General features: G+C 37.3%; 1 protein-coding gene across 3 annotated transcripts in view; it reads left to right on the top strand.

The window, feature by feature from the left end:
• Positions 1 to 13,374, top strand: part of ZEB2 (zinc finger E-box binding homeobox 2) — a 134,533-nt gene that overhangs the window by 114,636 nt on the left and 6,523 nt on the right. For all 3 annotated transcript variants that reach the window (XM_007964916.3, XM_007964919.3, XM_007964917.3), the window contains exons 6-9: positions 203 to 417; positions 3,025 to 3,133; positions 4,064 to 6,033; positions 7,744 to 7,924. In XM_007964916.3, the coding sequence (XP_007963107.2) occupies positions 203 to 417; positions 3,025 to 3,133; positions 4,064 to 6,033; positions 7,744 to 7,924 (2,475 nt within the window). The remainder of the gene's footprint in view (positions 1 to 202; positions 418 to 3,024; positions 3,134 to 4,063; positions 6,034 to 7,743; positions 7,925 to 13,374) is intronic.

Raw genomic sequence — 13,374 nt, 5'->3', positions numbered from 1 at the left:
AGCGCAGTGTGAGCTGATTCCTACAAGCCTGCCCTGGGTGTGCGAGGGGACTGGTGTGCGAGGGGCCGGGCGCAATGATGGCACTCTGTGGAGCAGATTGCAGTGATTCCTGTCATACCATCCTGGGCAGTCAGCCCATTAGCTGCCATTGATTTACTGACCTTTTGGCCTGCTTCTCTCTCTCTCTGTCTCTCGGCTACAGACCTGCCACCTGGAACTCCAGATGCTTTTGCCCAACTGCTGACCTGCCCCTACTGCGACCGGGGCTACAAGCGCTTGACATCACTGAAGGAGCACATCAAGTACCGCCACGAGAAGAATGAAGAGAACTTTTCCTGCCCTCTCTGTAGCTACACGTTTGCCTACCGCACCCAGCTCGAGCGGCATATGGTGACGCACAAGCCAGGGACAGATCAGGTGGGGGGATGGTTTTAAGTGATTTCTTTCTATAATAACCCCTTAGAGAAACGATATTGCTTTGATTGGCAATCATTATTAATTTTTCATGGCATTTTGAAGATGCAGATCTTTTAATGGTAATAGCTTTAATTGAGGTCTAAATGATTTTTTGATGGTCTCTTCTAATATGATTTAATAGTCTTATGTTCACGATCGAATGAGTGTGTTAATTTCTAATTTAGAAATTTTATTTGCACTTTAACTTGACTTTAGTTTCATTTTTATGTTCCACAAAAAGTGAATGAAATTGTAGCATTTTAATTATACATTATTAAACATCTCAGCAATTTTAATTCCATTTTTCACCTCGTTTTACTTAGAAATTTTCTTTTCATATAGGATCTAAGTCATAGTAAAAGAAGTGCGTATTTCTTTCATTTTTCATATAACACCTTCAATTACTTAGAGTATTTTTATAAGCTGCTACTAGTTTATGAAATCTAATTAAGTGTTTTAAGGAAAATCAAAAAGACATATATTATCTGTGTGTGTGTATATATAATAAGTGGGATTAGTACTAAAACATTGGATGTACATTAAAAAGATCCCTTCTTAATATACATATGTGTAGCTAAATGTTAGAATTACTCCCCCTCTTTTTGCTTGTCTCAAAAATAAAAACTCTGTCTTCAACAGTTAAGTATAGCTTCTTAAATCTTTAAAACAACTGAATAGGATTGATTCACAGTGTTCCTTAAATGTTACAGCAAAACTCCTCTGTCCCCCTGGGAGGATTGACTCTGCAAATTGATATTATATTATGTTTGCATGGACAGAAGTGGTGTGCCTTAAGTCACAATAACTGGCCCTACAGATCCGGAATCACTTAATTTAAGTCTTGACACCATGTCTGTTTTTAAAATTATTGAACATGATATTGTATTCAAAATTCTTAGTTTTTCCTTATAACCTTCATTTTTTTTGAATAAGGAAAGTGAGAATAAGCAAACACAGTCAATAACGGTAATAATACTAGATTATGGAATTTTACTATTTTAGGAGAACAGCTCATATAAATTATTCCATTTATGTCTGATTGGGCTTGTCACCTGAATACTTTTCAAAGATGAGTTATAAAAAATATTCTTGCATGGTTGCACTTATGTAACAGTTTATCTCCCCTTGCTTATATGCACAAAAACTCTAGGAAAAAAAAAGTGCCTAGATATTTATCTAGCATAACCGCTTTAAATTTCACATGCAGAAGTGTGATTGTGTTGGCGCATTATGAATGGTAGCTTTGGTGTTGAAAAGTCCCCTCATTTGCTCATGGCATTTACAATTAGTAAATTAAAATGATTGTATCATATTAACAGTGGCACAACTAAAGTTTATAGTAGTCCTCTGAGGGCTGTGGGGGGAGACAAAGCAGCTGTTGCTGTTTGTTTATGCAACTCAGCAACATATGAGCGCTGGTCCCTCAATGGCGCTCGGCGGGCTGGGCTCTGCTTGATCTTTGAAGGTTGCTGCTGTTTGAACAAACCTCCCTGTGTCCCATGTAACACCATCTGTCTCACTAGGAATGTGGGAAGATTCAGCACACCCTAGCAGTTGTCATACCGTTTCTGTGCTGTCTTTTTGCAAAAGGCTTTTGTGTCATTGCTGCTAGAAAAAGGCTGACCTCCTACCTTGAGCATCCAGAGTGGATGACTGCATTTTTTTTTCCAGAATTCTAAGTCACACTGCTTTTTTCCCCTTGTTCAAAAAGGTCAGCTGTGTTTGATTATATCTTTGCTGCTTTTAACTTGTCTTTTCAGCAAACTTTTTTTTCCTTTTTTGTCCCTACTCCCTTGCACACTACTAAAAAGGAAAATGAAAAGTCGTTGAAGTCTTTCCTACTGGCCTGTGATAAAACTGCTCAAGCAGCTATAACCCAAGATGTTGTCTCTTACATTTGATAATGAATCAAATCTGATATGCGACACCTCAGGAAAAACTAGGCTTCTATTTGCTACTAGCACAATGAATAGGATATTTAAATATGCTCATCATGTAATGAAATATTTATAGTCAAGGTTTTTTTGTTTGTGTGTTTTTGGTTTGGGATTGGGTTTTTTTTTTCTTTTTTACATTTTAGATTGCTTCAGTATAAGATATACTTTTATGCTGATACAAAAAAATTGATAACATTTGTTGTGTGGGGGGTGGTTTTTTTGAGACTATTCAGAATTTTCAGGAAAATATTTTTTTCTTAACAGAATTATGACATTCTAGCAGAGAATGTTCATATTTTAGAATTTGTAGTAAACACAAAAAACAACAAATATCTTTACAGTTATACTTCCTCGTCCCCGAAGGTTCAAAGAAACATTTTGGAAAAGACACTACAGAAATAATTCTAAAACGAGTGTTGGATGCGCATGTGAAAGCACTTTTTTTTATTTGTTCCAATTTTATTACCAACATTATTGCTTTTATTGCAACTCTGAAAGACTGAGCAGATAAATAAGCATGCACTCAAACCTTTTGGCCTGTCTGAAAAATAGAGGCCTTTTAAAAATATTCATAACAAATTTTCTTTGTTCCTCCTGCACAAAACTGATGTCAGTCTTTCTCCTTTTATAGCACCAAATGCTAACCCAAGGAGCAGGTAATCGCAAGTTCAAATGCACAGAGTGCGGCAAGGCCTTCAAATATAAACACCATCTGAAAGAACACCTGCGAATTCACAGTGGTGAGTAGCAGAGGTGCTGGAGCTCACATTTGCATTTTACTTAATTAGGGGAGTTTTAAAAGATTGTTTAAAATTTACACAGTCCTATTTGTAGCTTTTTGGAACTATCCATTTATTTCATCAACTCTGTGTGCCTGATTTGTCTTCATGAGACTTAGGGTACCACCAGTAGCACTGTCTTATAAAAAGAAGCAGAATGCTTACACATCTTAAAAATTACAAATGCTTTGATTTATTACAAAATCTAGAGGCTCCTTTTTGTCCTTTTAAAACTGCTTCTCCAGAATAAATATTCTTGACCTGAGGAAAGTCAACTGGCAAATTCTGAAGGATATTAATTTTTGAGACCTAACCATGAAAAACAAGGGTGAAGAATTTTGGATAAGAGCTATGTATGATAAATATTCCCTGATTCTTGAGGGGCGTGGATCACAGAACAGAATCCTACCACTGAGATTTCCTCTTTATAACTAGTTTGATAGCTCTGCCAAGCATTTTATTATCAAATTGGATGCTATTCAAAGGACTGGTTGGATTGGTAGAATCAATGGAATCTCCACAAAGTTGATTAAGGCCATGGCTACACTTCCCTTTAAATACCGTGACATCTTTATTGTGCTATTGACCACACATTAATCTGACACTCTGTTTAAATATGAGGCTGCCGATGGCAAGACAAGATTTGGGATCTCAGCCGAAAAAGTCATAGATAGCCCTCACCTTCCACTGTGAACATCTTGGATTATGTCCTCCCAGGGTAGATAAAGCCCAGAAACAGTTATGGTTACATAATTCTAATCTAAGTACCTAGAATGTAGAGGTACCCCATTGTGTTCCTTTCATTTGGTTTCACAGATTCTTGTCTTGGTAGACAACTGCAATTGTTACCTAATCAAGGAAATGTAACGTTAATTTTAATTATCATTTTAGGTGAAAAACCTTACGAGTGCCCAAACTGCAAGAAACGTTTCTCCCATTCTGGTTCCTACAGTTCGCACATCAGCAGCAAGAAATGTATTGGTTTAATCTCTGTAAATGGCCGAATGAGAAACAATATCAAGACGGGTTCTTCCCCTAATTCTGTTTCTTCTTCTCCTACTAATTCAGCCATTACCCAGTTAAGAAACAAGTTGGAGAATGGAAAACCACTTAGTATGTCTGAACAGACAGGCTTACTTAAAATTAAAACAGAACCACTAGACTTCAATGACTATAAAGTTCTTATGGCTACACACGGGTTTAGTGGCACTAGTCCCTTTATGAATGGTGGGCTTGGAGCCACCAGCCCTTTAGGAGTTCATCCATCTGCTCAGAGTCCAATGCAGCACTTAGGTGTAGGGATGGAAGCCCCTTTACTTGGATTTCCTACCATGAATAGTAATTTAAGTGAGGTACAAAAGGTTCTACAGATTGTGGACAATACTGTTTCCAGGCAAAAAATGGACTGCAAGGCTGAAGAAATTTCAAAGTTGAAAGGTTATCACATGAAGGATCCATGCTCTCAACCTGAGGAACAAGGAGTTACTTCTCCTAATATTCCGCCTGTCGGTCTTCCGGTAGTGAGTCATAATGGTGCCACTAAAAGTATTATTGACTATACGTTAGAAAAAGTCAATGAAGCCAAAGCTTGCCTCCAGAGCTTGACTACTGACTCAAGGAGACAGATCAGTAATATAAAGAAAGAGAAGCTACGTACTTTAATAGATTTGGTCACTGATGACAAAATGATTGAGAACCACAACATATCCACTCCATTTTCATGCCAGTTCTGTAAAGAAAGTTTTCCTGGCCCCATCCCTTTGCATCAGCATGAACGTTACCTTTGTAAGATGAATGAAGAGATCAAGGCGGTCCTGCAGCCTCATGAAAACATAGTCCCCAACAAAGCCGGAGTTTTTGTTGATAATAAAGCCCTCCTCTTGTCATCTGTACTTTCTGAGAAAGGAATGACAAGCCCCATCAACCCATACAAGGACCACATGTCTGTACTCAAAGCATACTATGCTATGAACATGGAGCCCAACTCCGATGAACTGCTGAAAATTTCCATTGCTGTGGGCCTTCCTCAGGAATTTGTGAAGGAATGGTTTGAGCAACGGAAAGTGTACCAGTACTCAAATTCCAGGTCCCCATCCCTGGAAAGAAGCTCCAAGCCGTTAGCTCCCAACAGTAACCCTCCCACAAAAGACTCTTTATTACCCAGGTCTCCCGTAAAACCTATGGACTCCATAACATCACCATCTATAGCAGAACTCCACAACAGTGTTACGAATTGTGATCCTCCTCTCAGGCTAACCAAACCTTCCCATTTTACCAATATTAAACCAGTTGAAAAATTGGACCACTCCAGGAGTAATACTCCTTCTCCCTTAAATCTTTCCTCCACATCTTCTAAAAACTCCCACAGTAGTTCATACACTCCAAACAGCTTCTCTTCTGAGGAGCTCCAGGCTGAGCCTTTAGACTTGTCATTACCAAAACAAATGAAAGAACCCAAAAGTATTATAGCCACAAAGAACAAAACAAAAGCTAGTAGCATCAGTTTAGACCATAATAGTGTTTCTTCCTCATCTGATAACTCAGATGAGCCTCTGAACTTGACTTTTATCAAGAAGGAATTTTCAAATTCAAATAATCTGGACAACAAAAGCACTAACCCAGTGTTCGGCATGAACCCATTTAGTGCCAAGCCTTTATACACAGCTCTTCCACCTCAAAGCGCATTTCCCCCTGCTACTTTCATGCCACCAGTCCAGACCAGTATTCCTGGGCTACGACCATACCCAGGACTGGATCAGATGAGCTTCCTACCACATATGGCCTACACCTACCCAACTGGAGCAGCTACTTTTGCTGATATGCAGCAAAGGAGAAAGTACCAGCGGAAACAAGGATTTCAGGTAAAGAGACAAATGCTTTTTCTGCTCTGAAGAAAAGAGATGGTAATTATACTGATTATGGGCGTGTAGGAAAAAAAAATCTTAGTGAAAAAAACTCAGCAGAAACGTAAGAGTTTGCTTTAACATGAACCTAAAACCATCAGTGAGCTAGAAAAATGGATGAAACAGTGAATCACTGTACTCTAAGCACATTTGCTTTAAAAACAAAAGGGATAAAGAAGAAATTAATATTTACTTTGAGATTGATTTAGATGGACTCATCTGCTTTTAGAATTACACATTGGTGACAGTATTTGGTAGGACTTACCTAGGTGCTAGAAGTTAAAGTTTATAACTGTCAGGTGCTTTTAAAGATGTGCACAGGACAGGTGTGATGACTCATGCCTGTAATCCCAGCACTTTCAGAGGCCAACGAGGGTGGATCACTTGAGGTCAGGAGTTTGAGACCAACCTGGCCCACATGGTAAAACACCACCTGTCCTAAAAATACAAAAATCAGCTGGGTGTAGTGGTGGATGCCTGTAATCCTAGCTACTTGGGAGGCTGAAGCAGAAGAATGACTGGAACCCAGGAGGCTGAGGTTGCGTTGAGCAGAGATCGTGCCACAGCACTCCAGCCTGAGAGACAGAGCAAGACTCTATCTCAAATAAATAAATAAATAAATAAATAAATAAATAAATGTAAAGATGTGCACAACTTGCAATAATACATATACACATTTTAATAGATACTTTTGTTTTACACCGAATGGTTTATTTTGAAGAGTATTTTTAAAAATGTCTTCCATATTTCACGTGACCTCTTACCAAATCTTCAAAGTAGTTAATAATTATGCTTTATCAAATAGGAAAGCAGGTATATTTTAACATTATGCAGCATATAATCTTTGTTTGCAAAATAGGAGCATAAGTAGCCGTCCACCTCTGTAACAGCTGTTCCAGTATTCTAATTTATAGTACATCTGCCCTCTTTGTAAATGTATTTAAGCCTATTTAATCTTCTCTAATATTAATTAGTGCAAACATAGTCTAAGAAATCTGAACTGTGGGCTAGCAAATGGAAATGTATGTTATCATGCACGTTTGCACTCCTTTGGATCAAGACAAAATAAATATCAAGAAATTTAATAATTTACTGATCCACATTCATTATTGTTCAATGCTGAAGGCTGTTTTAACATAGAACATTGATAAAAAGTGTTATTAATATTCCCTATTTCAAATTAGAAAATTAAATATAAAAATATAGCTTGAGGCCTTTAGTTGGTAGACATACATTTAAATAGATTGCATAATAATAACATTTTGTACCTAAATATAAAATTCAATTAAAATCGGGTTTCTACAGCTACAGATCATTTCTAGCGTTAAGCACACTAGAAAATACACAAATTTCAATGTTAAATTTTCATTTACGGGTATTTCTAGGTATAAAGCAAATACAGGATTTTAGAAAAATTTGTTTCTCTCACCTTCAGAGTTGACCATTTTCTGTCCTTGAAAAACAAAGAGCTCTACCTTCCAGAGCAGAGAAGTTTATATTTTTGTTGCAGTGTGAGACCTCATATATTGTTCATGGAAAAGGAAATTGTTTAACTAGATCGATTAGTAGCAAGCACTTTTGAGGTTCTCCGAATGTCAGCCTATACAAAGTTGTTTGGTGTGAGCGCAAAGAGAAGTCACTGTATTGAACTGTGTGATTCTATCGCAGGGAGAATTGCTTGATGGAGCACAAGACTACATGTCAGGCCTAGATGACATGACAGACTCCGACTCCTGTCTGTCTCGCAAGAAGATCAAGAAGACAGAGAGTGGCATGTATGCATGTGACTTATGTGACAAGACATTCCAGAAAAGCAGTTCCCTTCTGCGACATAAATACGAACACACAGGTATGAGTGACTTTGCCTAGCTGATTAGAGCTTCCCGGCCTGCTGTACATTTCATAATATTTAATGAGCACACTTGTGCAACATAAGATGTAACATATGCTGATACCTTCAACAAGGAAGAAATAATGCTTTTGCCGAGCTCGGGAGGACTTTTTTGTTGCCTGTTTATTGGATCATTCATGTATTTGTGAGTGTGCTTGTCTTAATATCTTTCCAGTTATTCTGTAAACCAAATTTGGAAATCATGTCAAAGGGACAGTCAGATGGCCAAGGCAATGAAATGGCTTGACACAGTCAGTTATTGAAAATATCTTCAAATTCTTAAGTTTCAAAGCTTAAGATGAACCTAGATATGTAAAAATCTAATAAGAAATTCAGACAGTAATACATTAGTTTCATCATCCAAAACACCAAGAAAGCCATAATTTAGGGGTAATTTTGTTTTTGTTTTTTTTTAATTAGCCACATTTTGAAAGAACTAAAAGCATTAGTGTCATAAAAGAAAAGCAATAGATCAGATGAGCTACTTGAAACCACCTATATTTGGAAGACTGAAATCAAACTTTCTAAATTTTAATTAGTATATTTCCAAGTCATGCATTACTAATTAGCAGCAATTACAAAGAGTTGACAAGAAAACAACCTAATTCTTCACTATGAGTAGAGAGATAGTGGGTTAATTTTTGAAAAGAAAGATGAAGTACCATAATGTCATTTAATATTACTTCCCACAACCCAAGATCTGCAGCTCTGTGGTCGAGCTCCACTTGTGTTTCCTCCCCGGCTCCATCCCCACCTCCCTGAACAACAGGGTAGCTGAACCTCATCCCTGCGTCTAGCCCATCTCCAACTCTTCTCCACTAGAAATTTGGCATGCTCTATTAGCCCTGGATTGGGGGAAAAAAAGTGTAGGATCTCAATCAAAATATTGGCAAGAGGAAACGAAAAAAATAGGGGAGTACAGGAAAACAACTCATTCTAAACCAGGAAGCCTAGTATCAAACATTTTAATATAGAGGAAAAAAATTAACCGACCACTTTGGGGGGAAAAGCTTTTTTGGGGAAAAGTGATGAAGAGGCACAGAAGAAAAAGAAAGAAGACAGAAAAGGGAATGTGAGCCAGGTGCAGCAGCTCACACCTATAATCCCAGCACTTTGAGAGACCGAGGCAGGAAGACTGCTTGAGCCCAGGAGTTTGAGACCAGCCTGCGCAACATAGCGACACCTTGAGTCTACAAACTATTTTTTAAAAATTAGCTAGACGTGGTGGCTCAAGCCTATAGTCCCAGTTGCTTGGGAGGCTGAGGTAGGAGGATGGCTTGAGCCCAAGAGGTGGAGGCTGCAGTGAGTCGTGATTGTGCCACTGCACTTCAGCCTGAGCAACAGAGTGAGACCCTATCTCAAAAAAAAAAAAAAAAAAGCGAACGGAAAGTGAATACTTCCTGTCATATTTTGATTGCCTAGACACATGGCACTCTTTCCTGTCACTGAAAACTGTCTTTGGGAAGTACTTGTACTCATCATTGGCCATTATTCCTCACTGGGCACGTGCTGGAGGCAGCGCAAGTGACCAGCATTAGCCTGAGAGTGTGGGGAGGGTTTTTGTGAAAAGAACAAGGTTGATAAATAAGAGGGTTCTTACTCCAACCAATACAGTTTTCTTTTTCTTTAGCTGTCTGATATTCATTGTTATTATTTTAAAAGTTTAATGATACCTTAAAGACAACCCAATCTAAATCCAAACAGTTTTTATACTTGTGTTATATAATTCAATGTTTGAAATATCAAAATTTTCTTTTAGCATAGATATTTTCTTTAGTACTAAGTGCTACTTAAGCATTTACAAAGTAAAGATATTTTCATACCTAAATTTTACTTTAATTTTAATATTTTAATCAACCTCACATATATTTTGTATTCCATTATTCAGCTACAATAGGCACATCATTGAAGGCATCTTTCCCTCTCTGATTGGTTTTATTATATGACCATATGCAAACTCTATGATTTACTACACGGTGAGTGTACAACTTTTATTTTAGTGAGGGCTATGATACACATTGACATCCAGTCAATATATTTACTTCTTATAAATTAGAGAATTTTAACTTTCATAGGTCTGTAGATAGTTGAGAGGCCCAAAAGTTGACAAACACAAATATGCATAATTTATTTGAAAAATAAACTTCAGGCCTGATGTGGTGACTCATGCCTGTAATCCCAGCACTTTTGGAGGCAGAGGCAGGTGGATCACCTGAGAACAGGAGTTCGAGACCAGCCTGCCCAACATGGAGAAACTAAAATACTAAAAATACAAAATTAGCTGGGTATGGTGGCACATGCCTGTAATCCCAGCTACTCGGGAGGCTGAGGCAGGAGAATCGCTTGAACCCAGAAGGCGGAGTTTGCAGTGAGCCAAGATAACGCCACTATACTCCAACTTGGCCAACAGTGTGAGACTCTGTCTCAAAAAAATAAATAAATAAATAAATAAATAAGTAACTTTATTTTTTAAAGTAAAAATAAAATATTCTGCTCCTTCAAGATGTGAGAGCTGCTGCCTGGACACATTGCCTAGCAACAAGATGCTAATCATTCAATGGTTTCTCTAAACTTGTGATTAATTATCTTCCTGTTGGCTTTCCAACTTGTCAAGTTTCCAGCATGTTAACTTTTTGGTCACTTGACCAAACATCTCATGACGTTACTACTGTCAGTGTATTAGGTTCTATTCAAATCAAGTTCTTCATGAATTTTCTCTCGATGTGATATATGTGGAAATTTAGTCCATGTTCCTATCCCAGTTGAACATGTGGGATAGTGCCTATCCCACTAGCCTTTCATTTGTTTACATTAAGCACTAGTAATATTTTGAGAATGCAGTAAGATGAAAATTTTAAGTGATAATTGTCTTGGGACTGATTGGTTCTAAGGTTGGGAAATAAAATCGAATCATCATTTCATTATGCATTGATTATGAATGTGTCCTTGGTAAAGTGTGTTTGTGATATCTGTCTACAATTTTACATATAAAATCGTTTAACTTAAGAAGGAAATCATGAGCTACTTATTCTTGGGACCCAGTGCTTTTCTTTGCCTCAATTTATTTCCTAGGCAGATACCAAAGTCATCATGCTTCATTTTTCTTACCAATGGCTTGTTGCTTGCTTGCTTTTCCTGGGACCTGGGACCGGGACAGAGGAGGGAAACACTATATAAATGTTGACTTCAACAGAATTAATTGTCACAAACAAGGACTGTGAAATTAAAAACTCTGAAACTCCTGTTAGGCACTGTCAAGAACTCGTTTGTATTCTACTAAAATTTAAATCTGACCTTTATTGAGTGCTTTCTCTGTTGAGACGTCATGGTAGGTGCTTTTTAAACCCACCTTATTTAGAAAAGTAATACAAATGTTTCTACTTTTGAGTAGATAAGTCTAAGTTTTAAATAAATTTACCAGTCAATTTTGTTTCTCAGTTATATGGTAATTTTTTTCATACCACAAACCTTTCATTTATTATTAAGTTCAGTTATCATTCTAGCTGTCAGGTGAATCACAAATCTAGATAGTAGAGAAAATATTTACCCTAAGAAAGTTTGATTCACTCAGTATCAATTTGGATGTTCTGAATCTTGGTCATGTGGAAACTTAATTCTAGGACATCTTGATTTGAATCAGGTAAACCAACAAAACAAGTTAAAAAGAGATGAATGTCCAAGTCATTTACTATTTAAATTGAATTTATTAAATGCTTACCACTGAAACTTCTGGAGATCAGTAGACTATTTAGTATAAGGTATATGTCAAAACTCTCACCTGCTCCCAGATTCTATCCTTTGTTTGATATCATAACCGAACATTTTATTTTTTCAGATTGTCAATTCATATTGCAGGATTAATATATGCCTATTATAAGCATACTGTTTCTTATCAAATGAGTTCTCTGAAAATTGAATGCCTATAATCAAGGCGTATCTCTAAGACAGACTGCAGTTTAGTGGGCATGCCCGAAGCATTGCTAACAGGCGTGGAAACCTGTAACAGAGAATGCTTGCTCTCTCTGGACACTGCTCTGTGTTTTGTTGCTTTGGAAAAGAAAGCCATATCAACTGTAATGTTCATTCAAAATTATTCATACAGTCTCTCCCAGAAGTCACTAAGTAGTTGACCTTTTTGTGTTCCTGAGCTGATGAGACGTTAGTATCCAAAAGAGGTTGTAGGACAGTTTGCCCATGCACACTGTAGCAACTAGAGCATCAAGAAAATTTTCATCTACAATTTCTCTTCTCTCTATTCAGATTTACTACTTCCATGTACTCTGCTCCTGCTGCATGCGTCCTGCTTAGAACTTGAGAAATTATTGACCATGTATTAATGAATAAGAATAAAATGATCTAACATTACCTGAGTGCCTACTATGTGCAATCCTTGTGCTAAACGCTTTATATAAGTTATCTTCCTTATTCTTTATGCCCAGTCCGGGAGTTAGGTCCCCAAATGATCTTCCTTTTACCTACCAATCCTGAGAGAAGTTAACATGCCTGAGAACGCACAGCCTGTCATAAACGATGGATGTGAACCCAGATAATCAGACTCATTTAACACTGCACCATCCTGCCCGTATGGATGAACTGCTGCGACTAGAAATATCTTATGCTTTCTCCTGATAGCTTCCTTTCCTTTAAGGTTCAAGTCCACACAAGAGAGACCAAATTCATAACATAATGACATGAAGTTTCCTGGGAGACAAAACCTCTTGTCTTTTTCCCAAATACACTTCTGTTTCCTCTTAAATCAACTTCCCACCACGGTGTCTTTCCAAATTGAAAAGCATGCTATCTTTGCAGACTCTTGGCACTCCATTGGGATTCTCTGTTATCCAGTTTACCTCATTCAAAACATCTTTTCCAAAAGTTAAGGATTAGTTCTTGTGTTGTTTGAATTATACTTGCTTTCTTCAGAGTATGAGCTACCTTGAAGTAGGTTGTTAGAATTGTCTTTATTTCCAATATAAATAGTAGTCACCAACAAATATCTTTCTGATTTCCACTGTTCCAAGTTAAATAACTTCTTTCTACTCTAATATTGTACCTTACTACATTTATCATCACTAAATTTCTAGTGGACATTCCAGTTAAATAAAGACCATTAATGAAATAACATATTGCAGTCTACAGCATTTTTCTGAATAGTGGCATGCCCTGGAGGCATTCAATAACATTATCTAAAAATATATAATTACTGATTGAGATTTTTATATCACCATATAACTGAATACCTAAAGTGTGTAGAATGGGTTCCTAAACTTATAACATGACACTTAGCAAATGAAAATGGGGTTGGATCTGTTGGGTTTTAATTTAATTTGCTGAAATGCAAGTTTGTATTAGGAAATAAAAGACACAACTTCATATATGTCACAGTGATCCATGGCACTCTACATGAC

The sequence above is a fragment of the Chlorocebus sabaeus genome, chromosome 10 (genome assembly GCF_047675955.1).
Source record: "Chlorocebus sabaeus isolate Y175 chromosome 10, mChlSab1.0.hap1, whole genome shotgun sequence".
NCBI lineage: Eukaryota > Metazoa > Chordata > Mammalia > Primates > Cercopithecidae > Chlorocebus > Chlorocebus sabaeus.
The sequence above is the reverse complement of the archived record's forward strand: the minus strand, read 5'-3'. Positions and strand labels throughout refer to the sequence as shown.